This window comes from Blastomyces gilchristii (assembly GCF_000003855.2).
Source record: "Blastomyces gilchristii SLH14081 genomic scaffold supercont1.20, whole genome shotgun sequence".
Taxonomy (NCBI): domain Eukaryota; kingdom Fungi; phylum Ascomycota; class Eurotiomycetes; order Onygenales; family Ajellomycetaceae; genus Blastomyces; species Blastomyces gilchristii.
In genome coordinates, this window is record NW_003101663.1 from 738,250 (window position 1) to 764,640 (window position 26,391).

The 26,391-nt window shown below is 34.8% G+C and overlaps 2 protein-coding genes and 1 pseudogene across 4 annotated transcripts; 2 read left to right on the plus strand and 1 right to left on the minus strand.

The window, feature by feature from the left end:
- Positions 1 to 8,256: 8,256 nt before the first annotated feature.
- BDBG_07791 lies at positions 8,257 to 13,004 on the plus strand (the record flags this gene model as incomplete). Of its 2 annotated transcripts, none has more annotated exons than XM_031723258.1 (7): positions 8,257 to 8,570; positions 8,636 to 10,749; positions 10,802 to 10,933; positions 11,000 to 11,132; positions 11,210 to 11,315; positions 11,412 to 11,904; positions 11,988 to 13,004. In XM_031723258.1, 7 exons carry the CDS (start codon positions 8,494 to 8,496, stop codon positions 12,011 to 12,013), a joined length of 3,081 nt encoding a protein of 1,026 aa, XP_031580384.1. In that variant the 3' UTR covers positions 12,014 to 13,004. The 2 variants fall into 2 exon arrangements, with proteins under 2 accessions (XP_031580384.1, XP_031580385.1); XM_031723259.1 differs by having other exon boundaries at positions 8,494 to 8,570; positions 11,997 to 12,020.
- Positions 13,005 to 17,091: 4,087 nt separating this feature from the next.
- Positions 17,092 to 17,180, plus strand: BDBG_17669 (annotated as a pseudogene). The gene has a single exon. The product of its transcript is annotated as a tRNA-OTHER (tRNA).
- Positions 17,181 to 18,845: 1,665 nt separating this feature from the next.
- BDBG_17670 (uncharacterized protein) lies at positions 18,846 to 20,089 on the minus strand (the record flags this gene model as incomplete). The annotated part of the gene is made up of 2 exons (XM_031725335.1): positions 19,630 to 20,089; positions 18,846 to 19,474 (listed from the first exon to the last, which is right to left on the minus strand). Exon 2 carries the CDS (start codon positions 19,290 to 19,292, stop codon positions 18,846 to 18,848), a length of 447 nt encoding a protein of 148 aa, XP_031580386.1. The 5' UTR covers positions 19,293 to 19,474; positions 19,630 to 20,089.
- Positions 20,090 to 26,391: the final 6,302 nt, after the last annotated feature.

A 26,391-nucleotide genomic window follows, 5' to 3' on the forward strand; every position in this document is an offset into this window, starting at 1 on the left:
ATGTGGCTGATCCGGGGTTTGCTCTATACTCTCTGAAATGGCGGACGCTTTTGTGAACAACAACAGCTCGAGAGCACCATGCTTGAGCAGAGGAGACGCGGGCATTGAGAGTATCCATAAATTGATGTGTACGGAGTACAGCCCGTAGATTTCTTTATGAACTCCTCGACCCGACCCGAGCTTGCTATTATTGGTTATTTTGCAGAACTACATCCCATAAGAATACATCATTATGAATAGTTACATGTAATAATAAATCAAAGGTATCGGAATCTAGCTAGTCCCGGGAATGTGAACACTATCCCATACACTCTGGGAGACGTTAATTGGAAGCTTTCGTCCTTTCAAACACTGGTCGACTAGCCACATGCCCACCACGAATTCCTGGCGAGTGAGCATCCTCCTACTGTCGTGGCAGACAAGATCCCAAATTTGCCCAAGGATGATGGGCTGTAGTCGGCTCCGGGACCATATATCCTTCACCACGAGATTCAACACCATATCTCGTAGCGGGGCCCCTGAGGCCCCAGGGAGGCTGCGTTCATCAATCAACAGGCCTCTGTTCGCAGCCCATACCCCTTCATACCGTTTCCGCTCGCGGTCCGTAATTCGATCTCGCCACCGTTTTCGATCGCCCTCACGATGCTTGTTTGGATGCGTTTTGATTATACGATGACGGTGGAACTTTTTCAGCCGTTTGGCTTCATCGTCATTTTTTGGTTCCTGGCGCAACGTTTGTCTCATTCCCTTGGCGGGACTGGACGTACGAGACTCATTCTTGTGAGGGCTATGTAGGGGGTTTAGTGAAGCGCGGGAGCGAGAACCTCGATGTGGTGGTGGTGGTGGAGGAGTCTTTTTGGACGGGGATGGTGCTCTTGAGGATGCTAAAGATGAAGCTGCTAAAGCACCAGCCAATGAACTTTCAGACAACCCTGAATGATGGGGTCGCAGGCTCGATCGGGAAGATCGGGAAGGTAACAATTGGGATCTTGGGTCTCCGGTGTTTGTAATCGCGGAACGGATACTCATAGGTCTTGCTGTGTTGGCAGAATTTGGCTCGTTTCCAATGGTGATGGCGGCCTTGGTAACTAGATTCTTCGCTGGGATCTTTTGTTGTGATGGGCTGGGTTTATTCGCAGTAGCCATTGGCAGCCTTGGTGGTAACGGAGGGCCATGGTTGCCTGGAGAAAAAGAAGGCCTCTTTTGTAGGTCTTGCGGTGATGGCTGTGATATCTCCCTGTTAACTGAGCTGGAAGGTAAAGAGGATCCCGTAGGCTCCTTCCTTGGCAGGCCATCCGGTCCCCCGGGGCCAACATTCTGAAGCCCGCGAGGATCATTAGACTGCTTGTTCTTATCTGCAACGACTGGCGATGCCCTCGTAGGGCTATTCTGTCCACCAAGGAAGTCGTTTCGGCTCATCAGATCCGGTAAAATACTTGAAGCAGATGGTCCATCATAGAGACCTTGGCTGTGGTCGTTTTGCTGAACTGGTGAACTAAGTCCCCGATTTCCCCTAGCCGGTACTGCTGGTGAAGTCCGCGCTGTAGATTTGCCTACAGCCAGCTCGGCAGCGATCTGCTGGGGACCAACCGTTCCTGGGCGAGATGTGTTTGAGTCGCGATTGGATCCAGTCTGTGATAATGTGGACTCTTGAGCTTCGCTAAACAGTTTAATCCGGTCCCCGACTATCCCCGCAGAACTTTGGGGGAATGTATCCTGCTGCATATCGTCATCCTGTGTTTCGAATCTATGGGGGCCCAGATCCATCGCGGCAAGCCTTCTCGAATTCCTCGTGCTGTTGGCAGATTGTGTTGTTGTGAGCTTGCCTGATCCATTCGCATCAAAGGCTAATGACGCTCCACGCAGAGCGGCGGATTGAACATTGGGTTTGGATGGGACTGCAGGTGGCTGTTTGGGCCGTTGAGACCCTGCTCGTGAGCCCAAGTCGCGATTGAGATCGTCGTCCGTCATGGGGGCATCTGATTGGTGGGCGTACTCGATGATATTCTCTTTCTATATACTTGGGCGGTTCCAAAACTTGAATATGTATCTTTCTACTGGCTCATCATAATTGTTGATGTGCGCTTCACGGCACTTGATCGACCGGAAGGAATTCGCGATGTGAAACGCTCCACGGTATTTGATATTAGATTGCTTGAAACTGAGAAGTTTGTACGGGCTATAATAGGTAACTGCTTATGTGAGGCTGTATGCTGCCTGAAGGGACTCGACAAGCGTATCATACCATACCGTCGAAGCAGTCAAGCTATCTTGGGAGGTCGCATTGAGCATTGTTGTTCAGGGGTAGGATGGGACGTTGGTTAACTCAGCTAGCCTGGCCTCTCAGCCCTATCCCATACCAGATCGGGTAATCTCCATGAAGTTTCAAGGTTGGATTATTTTTGGATCACCCGTAACATCCGTATTAAATAATAATTTTACCACCATTGTTCCGCAATGATAACCTGCGATTTTTTTCTCTCCAATATAATTTACTTCCTCTGCTCTATTTACAAGTAACAAGAATGAAGGATCGACTGAGTGCTTTCGAAATAAAAGCACTGAGGAAAGAGGGAAAAAAAAAAAAAAAAAAAAAAAAAAAAAAAAAAAAAAAAAACCCGAAACTTAAAGAAGACAAAGGATAACAAGTGCTCAGTTATAATGATTTGATGCAATAGAATAGTATAAGGATCTTAGGGCATAGGGCATGGTCAGGTGACTCACACAAGCCTCGCCATCTCATATTCACCCGCTCATCTCTAGCTTAGATAGCTTCTTCTTCTTCTTCTTCTTCTTCTTCTTCAAGATTCAGTTTCAATATGATCTAGTCTACTGCTGCTATTCACTCTGGTAAAGTTAATCTTCATTCTGTAACATTACTGAATCTTCTCATCTCACTATCAGTCATAGATCTGCAGCATTTTTTTTTTCTACATCTTCATATGCAGTGTTCTGCAGCAAAAAAAAATGGCACTCAGTCAAATCACACAAATTCAAGCTCTTACAGATCAAGTCAATGAACTAATCACTCAGAACTATTAAATAACTGATGTCAATGCACAACTCATCTAATGTTTGAAAATACTGAAAGTCATCACTTATATGAAAGATATACTCTCAGCTCTGATTCATCATCAACTTATAATTATTATTACTAAGATGAAATTGTGTGAATCAGATATCTTTGATAAGACTAGTGACATCTGTTTCTGACTACTAAATATGAATGATAATATCTGTGAATGTCTTATTATCAATGAAGTCTTCAAAATCTCTTTCAGTATCAGCTATCTTAGCTCTAAGATTTATTAATGTGTTCAGTGAATATAAATAAAATATGATATGTATATTATCATCTGAGATATTCTGAAGATATGACTCTGTGATAACTACTGAGAGATCAACACAGCTCTCACTGCAGAGCTATGAATAAACTCTCTTTATATGCAATACAATCAATGTGCTGTAGACTTTATTACTGACTTTAAGATTATTATAGCAGACTTGAAATGAAATGATTCTATACTATATATTACATTCTGTACTAAGTTGATAACATTAATTCTTTATCAGATTAATCAAGTCTATTTTAATACTTGATCAGTATTCTTCACTGAATGAAAGAAGGCTGTCACAATAATAAAGAGTTATATTTTCATATTATGTTAACTCATCTCATAGAACTGTTAAGTTAAATTTGATTTTATATGAAATAATACAATCTCTAATATCACTGTCAACAGAGATTGTTTCAGATTATTATACAGTAGCAACAAGAATCTGAACATTATAGATAATAAATACTGAAAATATCAATGTGAAGATGCCTGCATCTGATATGAATAAATAAGACACTGAATAGCAGAATGCTATACTCATCTAATATCAGTCTCTATACACTTATCTGTAGAGATCTATAACTGTCAGAATACCTCTATATCTATGATTATTAATAATTACTCATACACAGTCTTCTTAGATTGTGCTGTCACATGCTCTTCATTCTTCTCTTCAAAACTAAAAAATGAATCAGCATGTTACTAGAGACAGTCACATGTATAAACAAGTCTTAAGTTAATCTCTTCACTTAGCAGATTAATGAATACATCTTATTCATGAAGATCATTTGCTATAATATATTAATTCTCAATACTGTCTCAGCTCTCAATAACATGATATGTTTTATACATTATATCTTCAACACTCTTTCTAATATAAAATATCTCAGCTGTGTCACTCTCTCAGTCTTAGTTAACTCTGATACAGAGTCAAATATCATAATCTCAAAAGTGATAGAAGTATTAAATACTGTTAAAATATCAGTAGCAGAGATCTCTCTGAAGAATTTACAGTACTGCTTATATTAAACAGCTCTCTTTATCTATAAACTGACTCTGTCAAACTCTGACAGACAGCTGATCACACACTACTTTCACTCTATGTCAATAGTCTTATCTCTTATCCTAGGCATGCTCTGGCTATATAACATGAACCCCGACATTCATTGAAACACAGGTCAGATATTCAACAGATTTCAGATATATTAATAAGATATAGAAGATATTCTATTATGAGAATCTCTTAGAGAGAAAATGATTCTCATCATAGCCTGATTACAATTCTCTGAATTAACACAATCAGTATCAGACACTCTGCTACCTCAATTAGAGGATTTTCAGAATGTTTTTCATCTACTCACAGCAAACTCTCTTCCCCCATGTTCAGATACAGATATGAAGATAACTTTGATAAATAATAAAACTCTCAAGAAGAGTTCACTATATAATATGAGTGAGAAGAAACTACAGCTTCTGAAGAAGTACATTGATGAGAATTTGAAATAAGAATTTATTCAGTCTAGTAAAAGCTCTCATGCATCTTCAGTATTATTCACTCTCAAGAAGAACAGCTCTAAAAGATTTTATATTGACTACAGAAATCTAAATACAATCACAGTCAAAAATTAATATATAATATCTCTAATTTCAGAGCTTCTGAAAAGATTTAACAGAATTCAATAAGTTATAAAGCTAGATCTGGTTCACATCTTTCATCTGCTATGAATTACAGAGAGTTATGAATATCTCACAGCTTTTAAAACATATTATGAAAATTATGAATATCTGGTTATTTTCTTCAGTCTCTGCAACTCTCTCAGTCACTTTCAACAGTATATTCAGACAGTTCTTCTCTTATATATAGATAAATTTACTGTGGTCTACATAGATGATGTTATCATATACATAAAAGATGATAGTTTAGAGACTCACTGACAACATGTCTGAAAGATGCTTCAGAAATTCAGACAGGCTCAGCTGATATACAACCTCTTTAAATACTGCTTTCTACAGAAAGAAATTGACTTTGTGAGCTATATAATTGATCATCACAGCATAAGAATGAACTCAAAGTGTGTAGAAGCTATAGTATCATGACTCACTTTTAAATCTATTCAAGATATCTGTGAATTTCTGAGATTCTGTAACTTTTATCACTACTTCATACACTGCTATAGTAAAGTTACTCTATCAATGATAAATCTACTGAAAGCTAATAAGATCTTTCTATGAATAGACACTGAAGGCTTCAGTTTTCAGCTGCTGAAAGATGAATTTATCAAGATCTCTCTTCTCATCTTCTACTCTAATAAATTAGAAATCATAATCTTCTGTGATATCAGTGACTATATTATAAGTGAAATTCTTATACAGAAAGAAGCAGATGAATATCTACACTCAGTTACATTCTACAGCAGAAAAATGACAAATGTAGAATATAATTATAATATATATGATCAGAAAATGCTGACTATTATAGAGTTAATCAGATATTGAAGTCACTTTATACAGAGTAATTATCATGAAATAGTTATTTATAGTGATTATAATAATCTTCTTTTCTTTCTAACAATTAAAGTACTCAGTTATTATCAGATCTGCTGAACACAGTATCTGAGTGAGCTAGACATTGTTATTAAGTATAAGAAAGATTATAAAAACTTAACAGATACTTCTAATCAGTACTCAGACTACAGATCAAAGTCAGAGAAGCTGACAGAGCTTAATAACAATTTTCATTACTTTCTGAACAGATTGTAAGATTATCTTTATTAAGTCAGAATAGTTACTATATTGATAGCTATAGATATTCAGAATGATCTCACTCTCAGCTCACTTCTAGACATTATATACTAACATCTTCTAAAGAATCTTGAATCTCTTATCTCTCTTACTAATTATAATTATCTAGAGAATTAAGCTATTGAGAATGAACTGCTCTTCTATCAGAATTGTATTGTAGTCTCTGAACATCTTCTTATAAAGTAACTTCTTTTAGAATACTTTCATGATGCTCTTATCACTGATCACTCTGATTTCTGTTAAATATACAGTCTAATTCAACACTGATTCTATTGATCTCATATATATCAAGAAATTGATAAATATTGCAAGAAGTGTGAGACATGTAAGTGTGTAAAACCTATATCACATTGTATATACAGTGAGCTAACACCAGTTCTTATTTCAAATGTTAACTGATATACAGTTACACTCAACTTCATCATTGATCTTTCTAAATTACTCTGTACAGTAACAGAAGCTATCTTTAATATTATTCTAATCATTATCTGTAAATAATTAAAGAGGTCATACTACATATCTACAGTCATTAATATTACTTCAGAGACACTTACTTATCTTTTCATTAATAACATAGTTTATCTATATAATATATCTACTATTCTCATCTCAGACAGAAATTATCTATTTATCTCAGAATTTTAACAAACTCTCTTACAAACTCTGAACACAGATCACAGACTTTCAACAGTATATTATTCACAGACTGATAAATAAACAGAAAAACAGAACTGAGAGTTAGAAATCTATATTTATCTTTATATAGACTATCTTTAAATTAACTGAATGAATCTTCTAACTCTTGCAGAGTTTGTATACAGCAATTCAGTTTATTCAGCACTAGATATTATACTCTTTTTTATAAATCTAGAACATCATTCATCATCACTGACTATACTCAATTTCTCAGTCTCAGAACTGAATCACTCAGATACTGAATATCATATAATACTAATCAGAGAAGCTCAAGAAGAGACTTACTCTTATCTACTATATATTCAAGATCTCATGACTTACTATATCTGTAACAATTCTCAAGAATTCAAAGAAGAAGATTTAGTCTTTCTCAATGATAAAAATATAAAAATAAGATATCTTAATAAGAAGTTGAATCATAAGTTTCTAGAACTCTTCACAGTATAAAAATGTATTGACACTCAAGCTTACAAGCTATCACTATTCTCATTATACTGTATATATAATGTTTTTCATATCTCTCTTCTAGAATCTCACAGAGTTATAGAAATCAATAACAATCACACACTCTCAGAGATTATTCACTCAGAGATAGATAATATGAATGAAGACTATGATATTGATGAGATTTTAGATATGAAACTTATAAGAGAAAACAAAGTCAAGTTTCTCATATATTAACTTGAAAAAGAATCTTAGTTTAATGAGTGAATAAATCTCACTCATCTTATCAATACTCAATCACATATAAAGATCTTCTATAAGTACTACTTACACTGACTGCAGTCTTCTTCACTCAGTAATATTATTCTCAGTGTATCAGCTGAAATAATCAGTTAAGTAGATATACTTCTCTCATTTCAAGTTCAATATCACAGATTATAATAATATCAACATAGTGATCTAATACAATAATCAGCACTGAACCTAGGGCAGAGCTCATCCTGCTAGCATATAATTCTAATATATAGTAGGGCTGAGAGTTCTCACTACTGTAATTTCTAGAGCAGAGTATGTTCTGCTAGAAATTCTGAGACAGAGCTTGTTCTGCTGGCTGTGACTAGAGCAGGGCTTGTTCTGCTAGCAATGAATTCTTATCAGCTGTAACTAGAGCAGGGCTTGTCTCACTAGCAATGAATCACAAATATTAATGTATCATCATATATATATATGTATTTTTAACCACAGAAGGAAGGACCTGCGGCGGAGGTGAGAAGGCAGAATATAAGGATCTTAGGGCATAGGGCATGGTCAGGTGACTCATACAAGCCTCGCCATCTCATATCCACCCGCTCACCTCTAGCTTAGATAGCTTCTTCTTCTTCTTCTTCTTCTTCTTCTTCAAGATTCAGTTCTAATATGATCTAGTCTACTGCTGCTATCCACCCTGGTAAAGTTAATCTTCATCCCGTAACAAATAGGTGCCGTTATTTTATATATTTGAAGTTTTTCCTGAGACAATTAATTGTGAATTCATGTGGATGACATCAGATCACGTGCGTTGGCGCGACCTTCGCGATGTGCTGCCTGGAGACCATGTACAGAGTATATATAGAGGGCGCCGTCGTCCACGGTCATTGCTCCATGGCAATGCTTGCCAGAAACTCTGTAACCCAACCATCAACATATCCTTTATATTTATTCTCTTGTTTTCGGGATGGATTCGGATGGAGAACAAGAACCAGACGGTCTACGACAGGCAGACCCGAACGGCGAAGCTGACCTGGACGAGAGGTAAGCCTCATTAAATACACATAAAAATAGGCACCCCTTGAAAATGACTGATAACACCTTCCTAGATATCCCAATCGCCCTCGTAACCACTCACCCACCCTACCATTTCATGACTTATTCCTAACCCTATTTAACCCTCTCAATGAAAACAAAAAGCGTCCAACCGGCCCGGCGCTTGCGCGAAGAAAGGTCGGCCCTCATGGACATGGTGCTGCCGTCCATCTAAGCCCACAAGAGCGGCGAAGGGACATAATTCAGAGGTTCATTTCGCGATGGAAGAAAGAAGTGGGTGACGATATATTTCCTGCATTTCGCTTGATCATTCCAGAGAAAGACAGAGATCGAGCTATGTATGGATTGAAGGAGAAAGCCATCGGCAAGTTGCTGGTGAAAGTCATGAAAATCGACAAGAACTCCGAGGATGGGTTTAGCTTATTGAACTGGAAAGTTCCCGGGCAGAGTTTTGCGAGCAGAATGGCTGGTGACTTTGCCGGACGCTGTTTCGAAGTCATATCAAAGAGGCCGTTGAGGACTGAGGTGGGCGACATGACCATCGAAGAAGTTAATGAGCAACTAGATAAATTGTCCGCAGCTTCAAAGGAAGATGAGCAGGTGCCTATTCTTGCATATTTTTACAGAATGATGAACCCTGAGGAGTTGATGTGGCTTATCCGGATTATTCTACGACAAATGAAAGTCGGTGCCACAGAACGGACACTTTTCAATATCTGGCACCCGGATGCAGAGGCATTGTTTAGTATTTCTAGCAGTCTTCGCCGAGTCTGCTGGGAGCTTTATAACCCAGATATTCGCTTGGAAGGGGATGAAGCCAAGGTCACTCTGATGCAGTGTTTTCAGCCTCAGCTCGCTCAGTTTCAAATGCAATCGTTTGAACGTATGATCCAAAAGATGAGGCTGGCCGAAGACGATCCAACTTTTTGGATTGAGGAGAAGCTTGACGGAGAACGTATGCAGCTCCATATGGAGTCCGACGATTCGATACCTGGAGGGAAGAGGTTTGTATTCTGGTCGCGAAAGGCCAAGGAATATACGTATCTGTACGGTAATGGATTCTTTGACGAGAACGGGGCGCTCACGAGACATCTCCAGAAGGCCTTTGCGGATGGTGTTCAAAGCATCATCCTGGATGGAGAGATGATTACCTGGGACCCTGAGCATGATGCGATTGTTCCTTTCGGGACTCTCAAGAGTGCCGCACTAGCCGAGCAAAGGAATCCATTCTCGACAGGGCAGAGGCCATTATTTCGTATATTTGATATCCTTTTCCTAAACGGCCAACCACTCACGAGATACACGTTGAAGGACCGCAGAAGAGCACTTGAAGCTAGCGTTATTCCTGTGCATCGCCGTTTCGAAATTCACACTTACGAAATTGGCCACAGTGCCGCTGATATCGAACATTTACTCCGGAAAGTCGTCGCCGAAGCATCTGAAGGCCTTGTTCTGAAGAACCCCAACTCTCCATACCGTCTAAATGAACGTCACGATGACTGGATGAAGGTTAAACCCGAATATATGACTGAGTTTGGTGAATCTCTCGACTGCATCGTAATTGGCGGATATTATGGCTCTGGTCGTCGAGGCGGCGCTCTATCAAGTTTCCTATGTGGACTAAGAGTAGATGAATCACATGCCAAAAAGGGGGATCATCCTACAAAATGCTATTCATTTTGTAAAGTTGGAGGAGGTTTTACTGCTGCTGATTATGCAAATATTCGCCATCATACCGATGGGAAGTGGATTGATTGGGATCCAAAACGACCCCCCACTGAATACATTGAACTTGCTGGAGGTGATCTACAATACGAACGACCTGACGTATGGATAAAGCCTGAAGATTCTGTTGTTCTCTGCGTAAAGGCCTCATCAGTTACCCCAACTGACCAGTTCCGCCTCGGCCTGACGGTGCGGTTCCCGCGCTTTAAAAGGCTACGCATGGATAAGGACTGGCATAGTGCCTTGTCGATCCAGGAGTTTATGGACCTCAAGTCAAATATCGAAAGGGAAGTGAAAGAAAAGGAATTCAAGGTTGACGATTCTCGCAAGCTACGGCATAGGAGAACTACGAAGAAGCCCTTGACAGTTGCCGGTTACGACGGAGGCAAGAAGACTAAATATGCGGGTCCATCGGGGAAATTGTTTAATGGACTCAATTTTTGTAGGTGGCCCCAGTTCCTTGCGTTTGGATGATGTGCTCACAAGCTCATTAGTTGTCATGACCGAATCGGTTCACCAGCCTAAGAAAACCAAGGCGCAGCTTGAACAACTCGTGAAAGCAAATGGCGGCAAGATATATCAGACAAATACAGCCGCAGAAAATACAATTTGCATCGCTGATCGCAGTAAGTAGAAGATGATAATGTAATCTGAACATGGCATGCGGGAAGGCTTATGTTAACGTATCCCAGGGACTGTTAAGGTAGCTTCACTTCAAAAGAACGCGAAGGAGAACGTCATCCGGCCATCATGGCTCTTCGACTGCTTATCACAAAACGAAAGGGATCATGGCCTTCCGGACCTGCTTATTCCGTTGGAACCAAAGTTAGTTCATATCCGCTCTCCTTCTTTCGTTTCCTGCCGTACATATTACCTGACCAGAAATTTATCAACTCTGGAAGACACATGTTCTTCACAACGGTAGATCAAGAGGAAGAAATTGCCGGAAACGTCGATAAATACTCCGATAGCTATGCTCGAGATATCGATGCCTCGGAACTCAAAAAGGTCATTCCATTCCTTATTCATGTCTTCCCGTTTGTAAAAGATAAACGTCTCCCTTCACAAGGAGAAACAATAATATGTAACTAACACCCCCCACAGCTCCTCGACGCTATGGCCCCAGCGCCAGGTCTACCCCCTTCCAGTATATCCCAACTAGAATCCCAACTCGAATCCCACAGCCTGAATGAACAAGAATCACCAACCGCAACAGTATCGAACAACCCATTATCCCCCGGCTGGCTTTTCAAAGGACTAGTCATATACTTTGCCACGCCTCCATCCAAGTCCAACGACGAAAAAGGCAAAAAACCACATATCCTAGCACAGCGCCTCCAGCTCGCTTCCAACCTTGTGGAGTTCGCCGGCGGCGAAGCCATCACGGACGACAGTGACATGAAGGATCCACGTATCACGCATATTGTAGTCGACAGCAAAAGTTCCGGCGATAAGGCTGGCATGCTAGTGACAAACGTTGCTGAAATAAGGAGGGCGATTTCATCCCTGGCTGGGGTTGGGAAGCAAATTCCGCATATTGTTGGGGTTGAGTGGGTGGAGGAGAGTTGGAGGGAGAGGACGTTGGTTGATGAGGAACGTATGTAGAGATGTCACTTAAACCCCCCCTTTTCTTTTGTGTAGAGATTTTGGAAAAGTGGGATACTAATATATTGGTGGCAGTTTATTCAGGATATGTACCAAGGTGAAAATGCAGTATATCCATTAGAGGTGCTGAACGCATGGACCTTTGGGATCAAGAATAGAGTGCCCCTTTACGAAGATTTCTATGCTCGCTTCATGGCCTACCTCTACTGGGAAGAGAAAGAGAATGAAACGTTTCATTCGAGCTTTACAAAAAACCTGGATACGCATACATATCTCGATGGCTAGCTGATGGCCTGAATTATGATCTTATGATGTGATGAAAATCTTTTGAATACAGTTATATTTTGAATTCTCTATGGTCTTTAGCAGCTGGAGCAGTGGTTAGATGACTCTTGGGAATGAAAAATTGTACCATTTTACTCATAGCATGGCAGTAAACAGGGTTCATATTCAAGTTGAAAATTGCTCGTTTTGGGGACAGCTGAGCCGATGTAGGAGGTGTAGAAGGCGTATGGCAATAGCGGAATGAAGGAGTGAACGGGTTCCAAGTTTTAAGCATCTAAACGTACCCGGCGGTTTGGCTTGGGTGGGAACCCTGTATATCTATGAGCTTTTGATTCCTTTTCCTCATTTGCCTTGTCCCTTGTTACAGCTCTGTATGGCGATGGTCGTGGTGGTGGTAGTTATCAAGGTGCTTTAGAATCCTCCTAGTGGCGGTCCTCTGCCTCTTTCTGTATTCTTTACGGGTTTCATTCATTTCTACTGCCTATAGGAAGAAGATACTAGGTATCTTCAACTCCGTAGCTCCCGGAAGTTGACAAGTGGTGTGCTGTCATGGGACTCTCTTGCTCCCTTTATAACATGTGGAAGCTGGATTGGATTGTGACGGCGGTCTCCTGGACTTCAGCTGGCTTGGAACCAGGACTGTGGCCATGAGTTCAGTCGGACTCGGATTAACTGCATGCGTAGTCAGTCCATCGTGGGGCAGGGTGCCCGTGATAAGGAGACAAAGTTGGATAGCAGTTATGCAATGGCTATTCAGACGTACATGTACATGAATGAATGAAATGTTTTTACTTCACCTCTACCCAACTAATTATTAAAATATCTTAATGCACACGAGCCTCTGTGTACAAAGACATTGCAGAGCTAAGCTCAAAACAGAAGACTTTGCAAGATTGATTTTACAGCTTATTAATAGAAGAGATAGAACTGTAACTGTAGTAAAAGCATATCTGTAAAGTGAAATAAGATTAACTTGAGAATAAGTTAAATGATAATATAGATAATTGATAAAAGACTGAAGAGAGATCTATAGAACTAAGAGATAAATTAATTATTAAAGATAATAACTGCAGCTGTTTTCTTAATTGAGTTAAGAATAAAGTTAATAAGAGATATTCTCTATAATATCTGATAATATAGTAAGCTCTTTGAATAATAGTTTTCTTTTTACAGACTGCTGTCAATGAAGATATATCAGAACTATAAATCTCATAGTAATAAAACTTAATTTCTGATAATATATCTGTTTCAATAGACTGTTCACAGACTTAAAAGACTATTATTAATTATATAAAGTATTAATATATTTAGAATAATAGAGAGAGTTCAGACTTATTTATTATAGAATCTGTAACTGTATATAATATAATAGAACTGAAGTAATAACTAGTCAGCAGTGTTATATAAAGATAGTTATTGAGAAGCTGTATAAGTAAACTTAACTATCTTACTTAAGTAGTAAGCTTGTAGACTACAGAGTTATTATAAGAATATCACAGATATAATACTTAGTATACTAAGAAGATTATATGAGAAATACAGTAACTCTTATATATCTTTCAGTAGAAGAAAAACAAATCACTGACTTCTTTAATAAGAAGTCAGTATTTAGTTATTCTATATAGATAATGAGTGAATACTCTTCTTTTATTTCATAAGTAAGAATAGTCAGAGTAATATCTCAATAGTATTTTATTATTAAGAAAGAGTAATCTGCTGATCTTATATAGAAGTGAGATTCTTATATTCTGTCATACTTAGACTGACCGTGTGACCGTGTCTGAGATCAGAATCAAACTTTACAGTTATCATGTTATCTAAAAGTATTACTTCTGATTATGATTTGTGTTCATCACATTAATTTCAAATCACATTATTTTAAATATTAAAGGTTTCAGATTCACTTTTCAAATAAAAATCTAGTTTCAGATAAAGAATATGTTTGAATTCTTAGTCACATTTTCATTCTGATCTCATTATTGAGAATAGCATTAAATAAGATTATGAAATTACTTCTCACTTACATAATATCATAATATAGTGCTTATTTATTGAAAATTCAATAGAGAGTGTTATCAAATATTATTACTTTTCTAAACACAGATTATAATTCATATAATTTTAATTATGAAAAAAATATAAAATACAAAAAAAAATAAAAAACAAAAAATAAAATAAATACAAGAAAAAATCAAAATAAAAAAAAAAAATAAAAGAAAAAGAAAAAAATAAAAAATAAAAATAAAAAAAATCAAGATCACAGAGTCACAGTATCTCTAAAATACTCACTCTTCAGAGTCTTTACAATGTTTATTATCAACTGTGTATTTCTCACAGTGAGAGTAACACAGCTGTAATAAGTCATTGTCTTAATATTATCTAATAAATAATCAGTATATATCTGTATAAATGTGAATAATTAGAAAATATACATTTAAAAAGTATGATCAGGGTGAACTCTGCTGTCACTTGAATAATATTAAGAACAGAATACTGGAATTGATGATTTCTCTCATTGATTTCACAGATAAGGTGTGTGAAGATGATCTTGAAAAATATAAGATTTTCTAACTTCTGATAAAAATGAATCTCACAGAGAGACTCTATTTTCATGATATCAGAGACTGAGTGTTATCAAAAAGTGTTACTTTCATGCAATACATATACACTTACTGTAGCAATTCATTCTCTGCACATGTGATCAAGAGTTGCAGCTTTCTCACACTGCACAGCTCTCTCTGAAATACTGCTATCAGTTTGCAACTTATACAGTCTTTCAGTTCAGCACACACTGTGTGTATACAGCTCTGCATGCTGAGGCTGTATTAATCATTATAGTCTGATATGATACTCACTTTTCATGAGTCATGTTTCATTTGAGAGAGAGAGAGAAGATGTGACTGTTGTTTTATTAAAGAGAAAATAAATAATTAGTATTATTGAATTAATTTAATTCATCTGCATTTAAAATTTAATTAGTTTATACTCTTCAATTTGAGAGTTTCTATGAGTGTTTTAATAGTTTTCATACTAGCTTAAACTTAGTGATGAATTGAAGAAGAAGAGAAAAGAGAGAAGAAAGAAATGAGAATAACTTATCTTTATAATATGAAAACAGAGAATTGCTGTAATCATTCTTTCTAGCAACAAAGATCTGTTTTCTGCATGTATTTCTGATATAGATTATATGATAAATGTATACAAAGAATATCAATAGTGCATGCATTGAATGAAGATAATGTTGCTATGCAACATTGTAGCTGTTTCTGTATATCTCTGAAAGCTGTTAATAGTTTCTTTATCTCTTTATATTTGATAAGTTAATAATATATTTCAATACACTTTCTCTTTCATCATCATCATTATTATCATCATTATTATCATTATTATCATCACTATTACTATTATTATCATCACTATTATTATTATTATTATATTATTATCTATCTTCACTCTCTCTTTAATACTTATTAAAATTAATTATGTCATCTCTCTTCAAATATTCTGCAGTTCTGTGAATTATTAAGACATGTGAGTATTATCACAGATTGAAGAGAGAGAAGAAGAAAGTATTCAAGTACAGAGAGATAGATTGTAAAATATATTATAATATCTTGAAGAGACTCTGTAAGAAAGTAGAATAATAATAATTTTAAGTAATACTTCTGATAGATTTAGACTGAACTAAGTATAGAAATAATGCAGATAACATCATCTGTGAGAGATTGAAAAAGAAGACAGTGAAGAGTCTCATATAATAGTGATAAGATCAGAAGAAGTTTTAAGAATGATTTAAGATCAAGATAAAGAGAGAGAGAGAGAAGAAGAGTGTTACTGTAAATAAGTAATAGCAGAAGAAGATTGAGAAGATATTAAAGTAAGAGACAAAGAAGTCAAAACTGGTAAGTTTTTTATTGAGAGATAATGATTTTTAATAATACTTCTGTTCTCTAATTGATTAGCAGAAGCTGGCAGAGAAGAAGGAAATTGAGGCCTTGTTCAGGTCTCAAATATGCTTCATGATTCAGAATATTAAGAAGACAGTCCTGCTCTCTGAGCATGTCAATCTGCTTACTACTGAGATGAAACCTGAGACAACAGATCAGAAAATACAGGATTTTGAGACACAGATTAACCTGGCTAAGAGAGAGCAGCAGAAACTCTTCTCTGAGAAGATAGTGAAGAGAGATTTTGAGATGATTATTATCTCAGATAAGAAGAAGAAGAAGAAGAAGAAGAAGAAGAAGAAGAAGAATAAGAAGTGAATTATGAAGAATAATAAGAAGAATGAGAAAGAGAAGAAGTAGATTTTTTTTCTTTTTATATTAGTTAGTTATAAGTTTAAGTTTTTAATTATTAATAATTAAAATTGATTTTGAGTTTTCAAAAATTATTGTACAAGTTGTAATCAAGTCAGGAATGATATATATATATATATATATTTAACTATCATGATTCACAAATTACTATAATGTATAAGTATCAACATTTTTTTCAACATTGATATTTATAATATTAATATATTTTTAATAATATTATCTGATAATGTAATTTAATAATACTCTCTTTTACAATATTAATATATTTCAAGAAATATGACAGAGATTAATCAAGATTATTTATTTACTTTTATACATCAATGATATTCAATCTGAGTTAGTACTAAAATTATAACTAAGCTAAGAAACAAGATTATTTTCTCTTATATTAATTCTTCTTACACACATCAGTGATCAGTTATTGAAAATAAATTATCATCTTTCTCAAATTATTATCATATCTTCTGAATTTACTTCTTTCACTTCTTTTACTTCTATTGAAGATTCATAAACTCTTCAAGAAATCACTGTGAATTATAAAGTCTACATTGTTTACAATTCAACACAGAATACTCGCCCCGGTGGCCGAATGGTTAATGCGGCCACCCGGTAGCACCTTGGCGTGGGAAACCAAGGCGCGTGGGTTCGAAACCCGCAGGGGATGCATTAAATCCAGAACTCAAGCACCTCAGGTTTCTAATAAATACAGAGGTGTACAAATCGCTTCAATGAATTGCTCTATGTTCCTGAGCTGGGAAGTTATTATTGCATGTATCTAATTGTCACTTCTTTGTATTTTCCTATGTTCTTATTATCTTGGCGTGATCTCAACACCTGTATTTCCTCCTGTATAATCAACACTTGACCTGTATTTAACATCACGCAAGGACTCATCATAAGCTCCGCTTGCATATGAGTATAATGAAAGAATAATAATAATAATAATAATAACACAGAATACTCTCTTTCAATTATAGTGAATAATCACTTCATTCTTCACATCTGATTTCAGGTCATGAAATTTATGAAAAACTCAACATAAACATTGAGATGAACTATGAAATAATTATCAACAGATTGTATTGCAGATTACTGAAGAGTTATCTCTTTACTACAATCACTATAACTTCATTTAAAAATATTTATTATAAACTAATTATAACTCTGAAGGAATTTTCTGACATCTGAAGTTATCAGAATATAGATAATAAAAGAAAAATAATCAGAAAATTACTACTGAGCTAGTAAGTTACTCTATCAGATAATGATTTTTAATAATACTAACTTTCTAATTTGAAGAAAATTATATGAAAATAACTCTGTATCAGTACTCTGATTTCACAACTCTCATCTAATAACTTCTGTGAATAATTACTTTGTATGTGTATATCTCTGAATCTTTCTCTTTGATTAATTGAAAACTCTGAATTCTGAACACTTCTTTAAATACTTAATTTAAATCTTTATATTTCACATCAATTCTGTCTTCAGTTCAATCTTGAGACACATTACAAAGTTAATATACAACATCTAGAATCAGAGTTGAAGAATCATTGAAGAGTGTCTCTTACAGTGAATGCATGAACTAGTACAAATAATCTTGCATTTATAAGAGTTACATGTTATTACATTGATGAGAACTGAACTTATCAAGAGACATTAATTAGATTTAAATCATTGATTAGTAGTCATACTGAGAATTATATAACAGAGATATTAATAACTGTGATTAAAAATAACTATTGAAATATTAGTCTCAGTCTTCTTGTAATTATAACTGATAATACTGTAAATAACTACACTATAATGAAGAGCTTGAAGTAAAAATTGACTTTGCATTTCTGAAATGATAAACAAGGTCATATTCTCTGCATTACTCATGTGATTTAACTTGTGATGTAAACACTGATAAAGAATCTTAACATTGAGACAAAGAATAATGAGATGACTGATTCTTGAAATAAGAATGAGATGAAAGTGATTACTCAAGTAACTTTTATATTCACTTTGTAAAAGATAATGTTTTTTGATAATACTTTTTAATATTACTTTTTAATAACACTTTTTGATAATGCTACTGTTAATTTTGAATAGATTGACTAATAATTTAAATATCATAGATTTGAAACATTGCTAATGTAATTTGTATCTCTTCTAAATAATAACAATGATTTCATGATATTCAATAAATAAACAAATCAGTTACATCACTGAATATGATACAGAATATTAGAATATGATAAAGTTCAATATATGAGATGACTGTTCAGACTCTTCAATTGCATCAGACAATTGATCATTGAGTGCAATACTCTGATCAGAAAAAGATTCAGATATTGAAACTTTCTGATATCAATACAAATCTTTCCAACCGCTCCACCACGAACTCGCTCGATTTTTCGAATAAGAACCCGCCGATAGATCCATCGAAAAGCCCTCGATCATACGAGCATTTTGACCCCATCGCCGACCGCATACCCCGTGTGGTGGTGGAGTTATCCAGCCAAACGTGAACCAGACGTCGTTCGGAACTCCTGCGTGGGATTATCCCCCATTCCCCCCTACCACACCACAACCCCGGGCCAAATTGCCATACAAATTGTAAGGTGAAGAGACCTAGCCATATGCACCAATCTTCTTGATTTTGGAAGATCCCCGATCTGTAGTTGTGGAGATATCTGAGGAGCGACCTCCGCGAAAACCCTGTCCATCTTTGATGTTCCAAAACACCAACGCCAAGTCCCACCCTCGTACCGCCCTTCCTAATCTGGCCCATCCCCGGCAGAAAAATACAAAAAGATACCTCGGCGATAATATCAAGCACATAACCAACGGCCACTTCTGAAGTGCAACCTCCGCGGTCTGTCTTCAGTGTATCTAGACATCAACGCCGAGTCTCACCCTCGTACCACCTCTCTCAATCTGGCCCATCCCCGACAGAAAAGTACAAAAAGATACCTCGGCGATAATATCAAGTACATAACCAACAGCCACTTCTGAAGTGCAACCTCCGCGGTCTGTCTTCAGTGTATCTAGACATCAACACCGAGTCTCACCCTCGTACCACCCCTCTCAATCTGGCCCATCCGCGACAGAAAAGTACAAAAAGATACCTCAGCAACTGTGCTCGATACATAATCGGCAGACACGACAACTATAAAATCAGTATACCCCAAGGTCTGACTGAGCCTTTGATCCCTGCACAGTGAGATATATTAAATCTAGTTTTAATACCTCAATATTCAATAGATTCTGCAAGGGATTGAGAACAGCAACACTAGATTTCTATTGAATTTGAGAATTAACTCTATATTGATATAATCATTGACAAAGTCTTCTATTTTGAGATATAAATAACCAGTTTCTCTACATCCTGCTGACAATATTTACATTATTATATAGAAACAGACTTATATTCTCTATAATATCAAGACTCTGAAGAGGGAAAGTCTTGATAGAGAGTATACAGTAGTGCATATCTTAGCAGTTTCTATCTCATTCTTCTGCAGCAGTTAATGCAAAAAAAAAAAGATCTTAGAAATAGTTTTTTACTTCTCTTGAAAAAGTAAGATGTTTTTCTCTGGATTTTACACAATATTCTTATAAAGAATTAAAAACAGAGTTGTTTTCTGTCATAATTTCATATTCTTTTAAATAAGAATTACTTTTTCAGTGGCTGAAGAGCTTTTATTAATACTTAATTCTTTTTTACACTCTTTATTAACTGATTTGAGTTGCACACTTGTTGTGTGAGAAGAATTGAATAATTTAGAATAAAATTGAATAGTTTTAATCAATTTCTCTGCAAAAAATTAATTTATTTTTTGTCAGTTTTTCTCTCAAAAACTGTCATATCATCTGATTTACTATCAATTGATATCATACTTTTTCTCACTGTATCCCAAGAAAGAGATTGTAAAGATTTTATTGATTTATCTTAAAAATCAATTTTAGTTTATTAGATTCTCTTCAAAAATCTAACCTAGTTACTGAACTAGTGTGAAAAAAATCAGGTGTTTTATACACAAAAGTCTGCTATTCTTCTTTTGAAATAGTCTGATCAACTTTTCAATTGAAAACAGACTTAGAAATCTCTTAATTGAAACAGTCTGATCAACTTTTCAATTCAAAAGAGTTTAATAAATATCTCAATTGAATTAGTCTGATCAACTTTTCATTGAGTAAGAACAATGAGTTCAAAAGTACACTCAGTTGATGTGGAAAAAGATGCTTTCTCAAATGCTATTCCTGAGATTGAAATTCTGAAGAGAAGAAAGAAAGAAGAAATAGAGAAACAACAAGTTCTTGAAATACAGAAACTTGAAAAAGCAAGTAAAATTCTTGAAAAGCAGTGTCTGAGTGAGATGAATGAAGAAGTTCTGTTAATTCTTCATACTCAGGCTAGACAACTACAGGAAATGATCAAGTTCAAACTTGGAATTTCAAACACAGTTCAAAAAACTTTGAAAATTTCTAATACAATCACTGACTCTTCAGTTTACTCTGCTTTCTTTTCTACTTCTTCTTCTTCTTCTTCTTTAAATCAGAAGAAAATATATGCTCAAGCAGCTGAATCTGCTGCCTCTAAACCTGCTGTCTCTAAATCTGCTATCTCAAAATCTGCTCAAAATTCTGAGAAAACTGAGAAGAATACTGCTCATACTTCTAGTGATAGAAGAGTGAAGAAAAAAATGTAAAAAGAGAAAAATCTTCAAATCTTCAGAGATAGAAGACTTATTCTCAAAGTCTCAAATCAGAACATATTGCAGAGAAATAAGCTAAGCTCAAACCTCATTTTCAGAATTAGAAATGAAATTAATCAGCAGTTCTTTTCTCAGTTAATGACTGATATTGAAGTTCAAAAACCAGTTATAGCTTCAATTGAGTCATTCTTCTTTGAAAACTCCATCATTCTGACTACAATGCCTGAATTCAGTGCTGAATTCCTTATTCAGAATGAGAATCTCTGAAGATCAGCAGTAGAATCTTTGTTAAACACAATAATTCTATCTGAGAGAGATGAAAAGTGAGACAAATTCATTCTTCATGATATTTCAGTTGAAATTTTTGACTGTGAAGAAGAAATGCTACTTCTCAAAAATGAATTAGAAGAATACAACTCTATTCAACTGAGAAAGAAGTCTATATGACTAAATTCAATTGAGTTCAGACAAAGCAGAAGAAATGTCTCTGTTCTAGTATATATAAAGACAATAAAATAGTTAAAGAATCTCTGAAGTAAGAGTAGCAGGTTTGAAAATGAGAGTTCATGAATATAAAGACTCAAGAATGAATCTCAAAACTCAAACACAGTGTTCAAACTGTCAAAGATATGAACACTTTGCAATCTTCTGTTTCAGAGACTCAAAATGTGCATTCTGTGCCAGAGATCATAAAACTAGTGAGCATAAATGTGAAACATGCTCAAAAAGAGATGAAATATGTCAACACACTCTGCTTAAATGCTCTAATTGCAAAGAAAAACATGCATCTAGCTCAAAAGAATGTATGTTTGCTCCAAGAACTCAAAAGAACTGGAGAAAAGATGAAGCTCAGAGTAAACCTAGAACTGAAGAGAATAGTCAAGCCAGTAAACTCACAACTGCAAGCTCAAAAAGAAGAAACTCTCAATTATCTAAGTCTTCAAACTTCAATTCTTCAGTGAAATGTAAATAGAATTTGAATTCTCAAACTTCTGTTAAGATTAGAGAATTGAGAAATGACTCTGATGATAAACTAGATATAATGCAAGCAGTTGAGATTTCTACTTTTCAGAACAGTTATAATCTACTATCTGATGATAGTGATTAGATTCTACTCTACTCTCTTTTAGTATAAATATACAATAAAAATAATAAAAAAAGTTTAAAAACTCTTCAAAAATCACATTTATTCAAAATAATGTGAATAGAAACTCAAATTGCATTTATTCTTGTCTTCAAATTGTATTTGAATAAAAAGTTGATTTTATACTGCTTCAGGAGCTGAATTTTGATGCTGAGCAAAAATATGTCATTTCTCACTCAAGCTACTACTGCTTTTTACCTCAAAAGTCTGAGATAAAGTCAAGAGTAGTAATCTATGAAAGAAAGAGATCAAGATATCAATTTAATCTAAGATTTGATATCATGTCTGACCCTGATATTCTGGTGAGTGACATTATAGATAAAGAAAATGAGTTTAATACTATACAGCTCATAAATATCTATAATGAAAAGTCATTGAAGAAATATAACAATATCTGAACAATTGATAGAGGATTTCTGAACATAACTTTATCAAGAAACTCTATAATTGTAGAAGACTTCAATACACATCATCTCTGATGAAATTCAGAATGTAAGAGAGCAGTAAGAGCTGATAATCTAATTGAATAAATCTTTGAGCATTCAATAGATTTGATTAATAAGTCTGATCAACAAACATTCTTTAGAAAAGACATGAAACAGAAGTCTATTATAGATCTAATCTTCATATCATAAAATCTAATGAAAAGAAGACTTGTAAACTGGTTTATTAATTTAAATGAGACATCAGGATCAGGTCATGAGATTATTCAATTTGATATTGAACTGAGTGAAAAACAAATGAGTGAAAATCCTCTTCTCTCTAATCAGTATAACTTTGAAAAAGCTGATTGAAAAGCAGTTGAAGAAAGCATAAAACTGTTAAAATCTGAGAGACAGAATGAGCTATATTGAAATTCTGATCAAGATATCTCAAATGAAATGCTTAAGAATAGAGTGAAGCTTATTACATCTATTATTCTAACAAGTGTTAGAGATAATATTTCAAAGAGAAAATCTTCTGAGTATTCAAAACCTTGATAAAATGAGAATATCTCATCTAAAAGGAAAGAATTAGCTACTGCTAGAAGAGATTGAAAGAATGATGTAATATCTGATGAAGAGTTCAAAGCTGTCAGAAATGAATATTTTTCAGATATTAAAAGAGCTAAAACAGACTGCTGGAATAAATTTCTTGAAGAAGCATAAGAGAAGGAAGTTTTTAAAGCTTTTAACTATACTAAAACAAGAAGTGTAGCAAAACTTCCAGCCTTAGAATATGAGTTTCAGAATGAATCATATACAGCAAACTCTTTTGAGGAAAAATGTCAAGCTTTCATGAGAATTCTCTTTCAGAACTCATCAGATTCAGATTCAGATTCAGATTCAGATTCAGAGGAAGAGAATATATTACTTCTCAACTACATTGATGAAAATGACTGAGAATGACCTGATCTTACACAAGATGAATTAGAGTCAGCTATCTTCTCAAGTTCTGTTAAAACTGCTGCAGATTCTGATTCAATTAATCACTTGATTATTCAGAATACATATTCCTACTTAAAGAATGAATATTTTGAGCTCTTTTTCAATCTCTTGAAAAATGGATATCATTCTGAATGCTGGAGAGAAGTCACTGGAGTGATTCTTGCAAAACCTAATAGAAAAATTTCAATTTCTAAGTCATATAGAGTAATATCTCTATTGAACTGCCTAGGAAAGGTTTTAGAAAAGATAATAGCTACTCAACTATCTTTTATAAGCTCTATAGATGATTCTCTTTTATTCAGTGAATAAATGAGAGATAGAAAACAGTGTTCTGCAATTGACACTGTTCTCTCAGTTATTCATGATATTCAAATAGCAAAGCATGAGAGTCTGGTCTCAACTGCAGTTTTTATTGATATAAAAGAAGCATTTGATCATGTTTCAAAGTCAAAGTTAATTCAGATATTAAAGATATTAAAACTGCCACTTTCTCTAATAAAATGAGTTAACTGTTTTATGTCTAAAAGAAGTATACAACTCTTCTTTGATGGAATGAAACAAGACAAGACTGAGATAAAAATAGAAGTATCACAGGGATCTTCAATCTTGCTCATTTTATTTGCAATATACACTGCATATCTATTTAAAAATAGAAGTATGAGAATAGTGTGGTCTCTGAGTTATGTGAATGATATTGATCTAGTCTACAGCTCAAAAACTATTAAAGAGAATTTGAAAGTGATTGAAGAAGCTGCAAAGGAAATCTTTGTTAGAGCAGATATCAATCAAATTCAATTTAATATGAATAAAACTGAGTTAATTCATTTCTTTTCTAGATTCAATGAGAAAGAACTATCTCTAACTCTTTTAAATAGAGAGATTAAACCCAGTGTAAATGTCAAATGATTAGAAGTATGATTAAACTTCAAGTTGAATTTTAAATATCACATTCAACAAAGAACTGTCAAGGCAGAAAGACTATTGAATAACATAATCAGACTATCAAATACAGAGAGAGGTCTATTCTTTCAGGCTATGAGACAGTTATATATAGCCTGTATTACATCAGTAGCTGATTATGAAGTTTAAGTTTGATAAAATAATCAAGAGAATTTCACTGAACTCTTTCAAAGTCTGCAAAACAGAGCCTTGAGAAGAATTCTGAAAGCATTCAAATCATCTCCTATTAAAGCAATGAAAATTGAAGCTTCAATTTCTTCTTCTGCTATTAGATTTGAAAAGGCCTGTATGAACTATGCTCTGAGAGTTATAAAGATGAGCTCAAATCATATAATCAGAGAAAGAGTCTCTTCTTCATTTCCATCAATTAACTCTGGAAATGAACTGGATTGAAATAGATTTCTTGATTGAAATGAAAATAATTCTTTAAAGAAAATGCCTTCTCAACTGTACAGACTATGCTCTCTGATTAAAAATCAATTTTCTTCTTTAAATGTTGAAAAAGTTGATCATGAGAAGTTATCTCTCTGGAGAGAAAAGCTTGAATCTCTTATAGATGTATAAATAAGTGAACTATTAAAAGAGAAAGAATATGAACAGCATTCAAAGAGGATTTCTACAATCAATATAAAAGACTCTATTCTGATTTATTCAGATGGCTCAAAAAATGAGAACTTGAATAGATTAGGCGCAGACATTGCTTATACTGAAGATAATATCAATTTTATCTCAGATTTCTGAAATATAGACTCTGAATGTGAAGTCTTTGATGCTGAACTATTTGCAATAGTGAAAGCTTTCAAACTCATTGAAATAAAATCTCATAGAAGAGGAAATTGTTTGAAAGAGACATGAATATTCTCTAATAGTCAAGCTGCTTTAAAAAGACTTAGAAATAGTCAGATTCATAATAGTCAAATGAACCTTGAACTGATCTTAAACTCTGTTTTGAAAATTCAAAAGAGAAGAACATCAAAGCTGATTATTCATCTACACTGAGTTCCTGCTCATATGAATATTCATGACAATGAATTGGCTGATTCAGCTGTAAAAAAGAGTGCAGAATTAAGCAGATCTATTCAAAAAATTATGTCCTGATCTTTTATAAAGAGAAAAATAAAAGAATCTTGTTTACACAAGTGGAATGAAAGCTGGCAGAAACAAAAGAAGAGTATATATTATTCAAGATTTGAAACAAAGCCCAAGTGGAAATCTTGTTCAATTAAATGTAAAAAGAAAATATTCTCATCTATAATACAGCTGAAACTAGGACATGGCTATTTCAAATCTTATATACAAAGATTTGATGATAGATTTGACTCAATAGAATGCTCATTCTGTAATACAAATGAGAATTCTGAGCATATTGTAATGCACTGTGCATTATACAATAGTCTCAGAGTCAGATTGAAAGAGAAGTATGATCTAAATCAATTAAATATGAGATTCTTATTCTCAACTGAGACAGGAATTAAATACTTAATAGACTTTCTATCAGAAACTCAAGCAGCTACAAGAAAATGGCTAAATTCAGAATTATCTGAATATGAAGAGGAGGAAATGAACCAGATATAGTCTGTTAAAACAGCTATATACTATCTTTTAATAATTTGTTTTGTTACAGTCTTTCTTTATTTTATC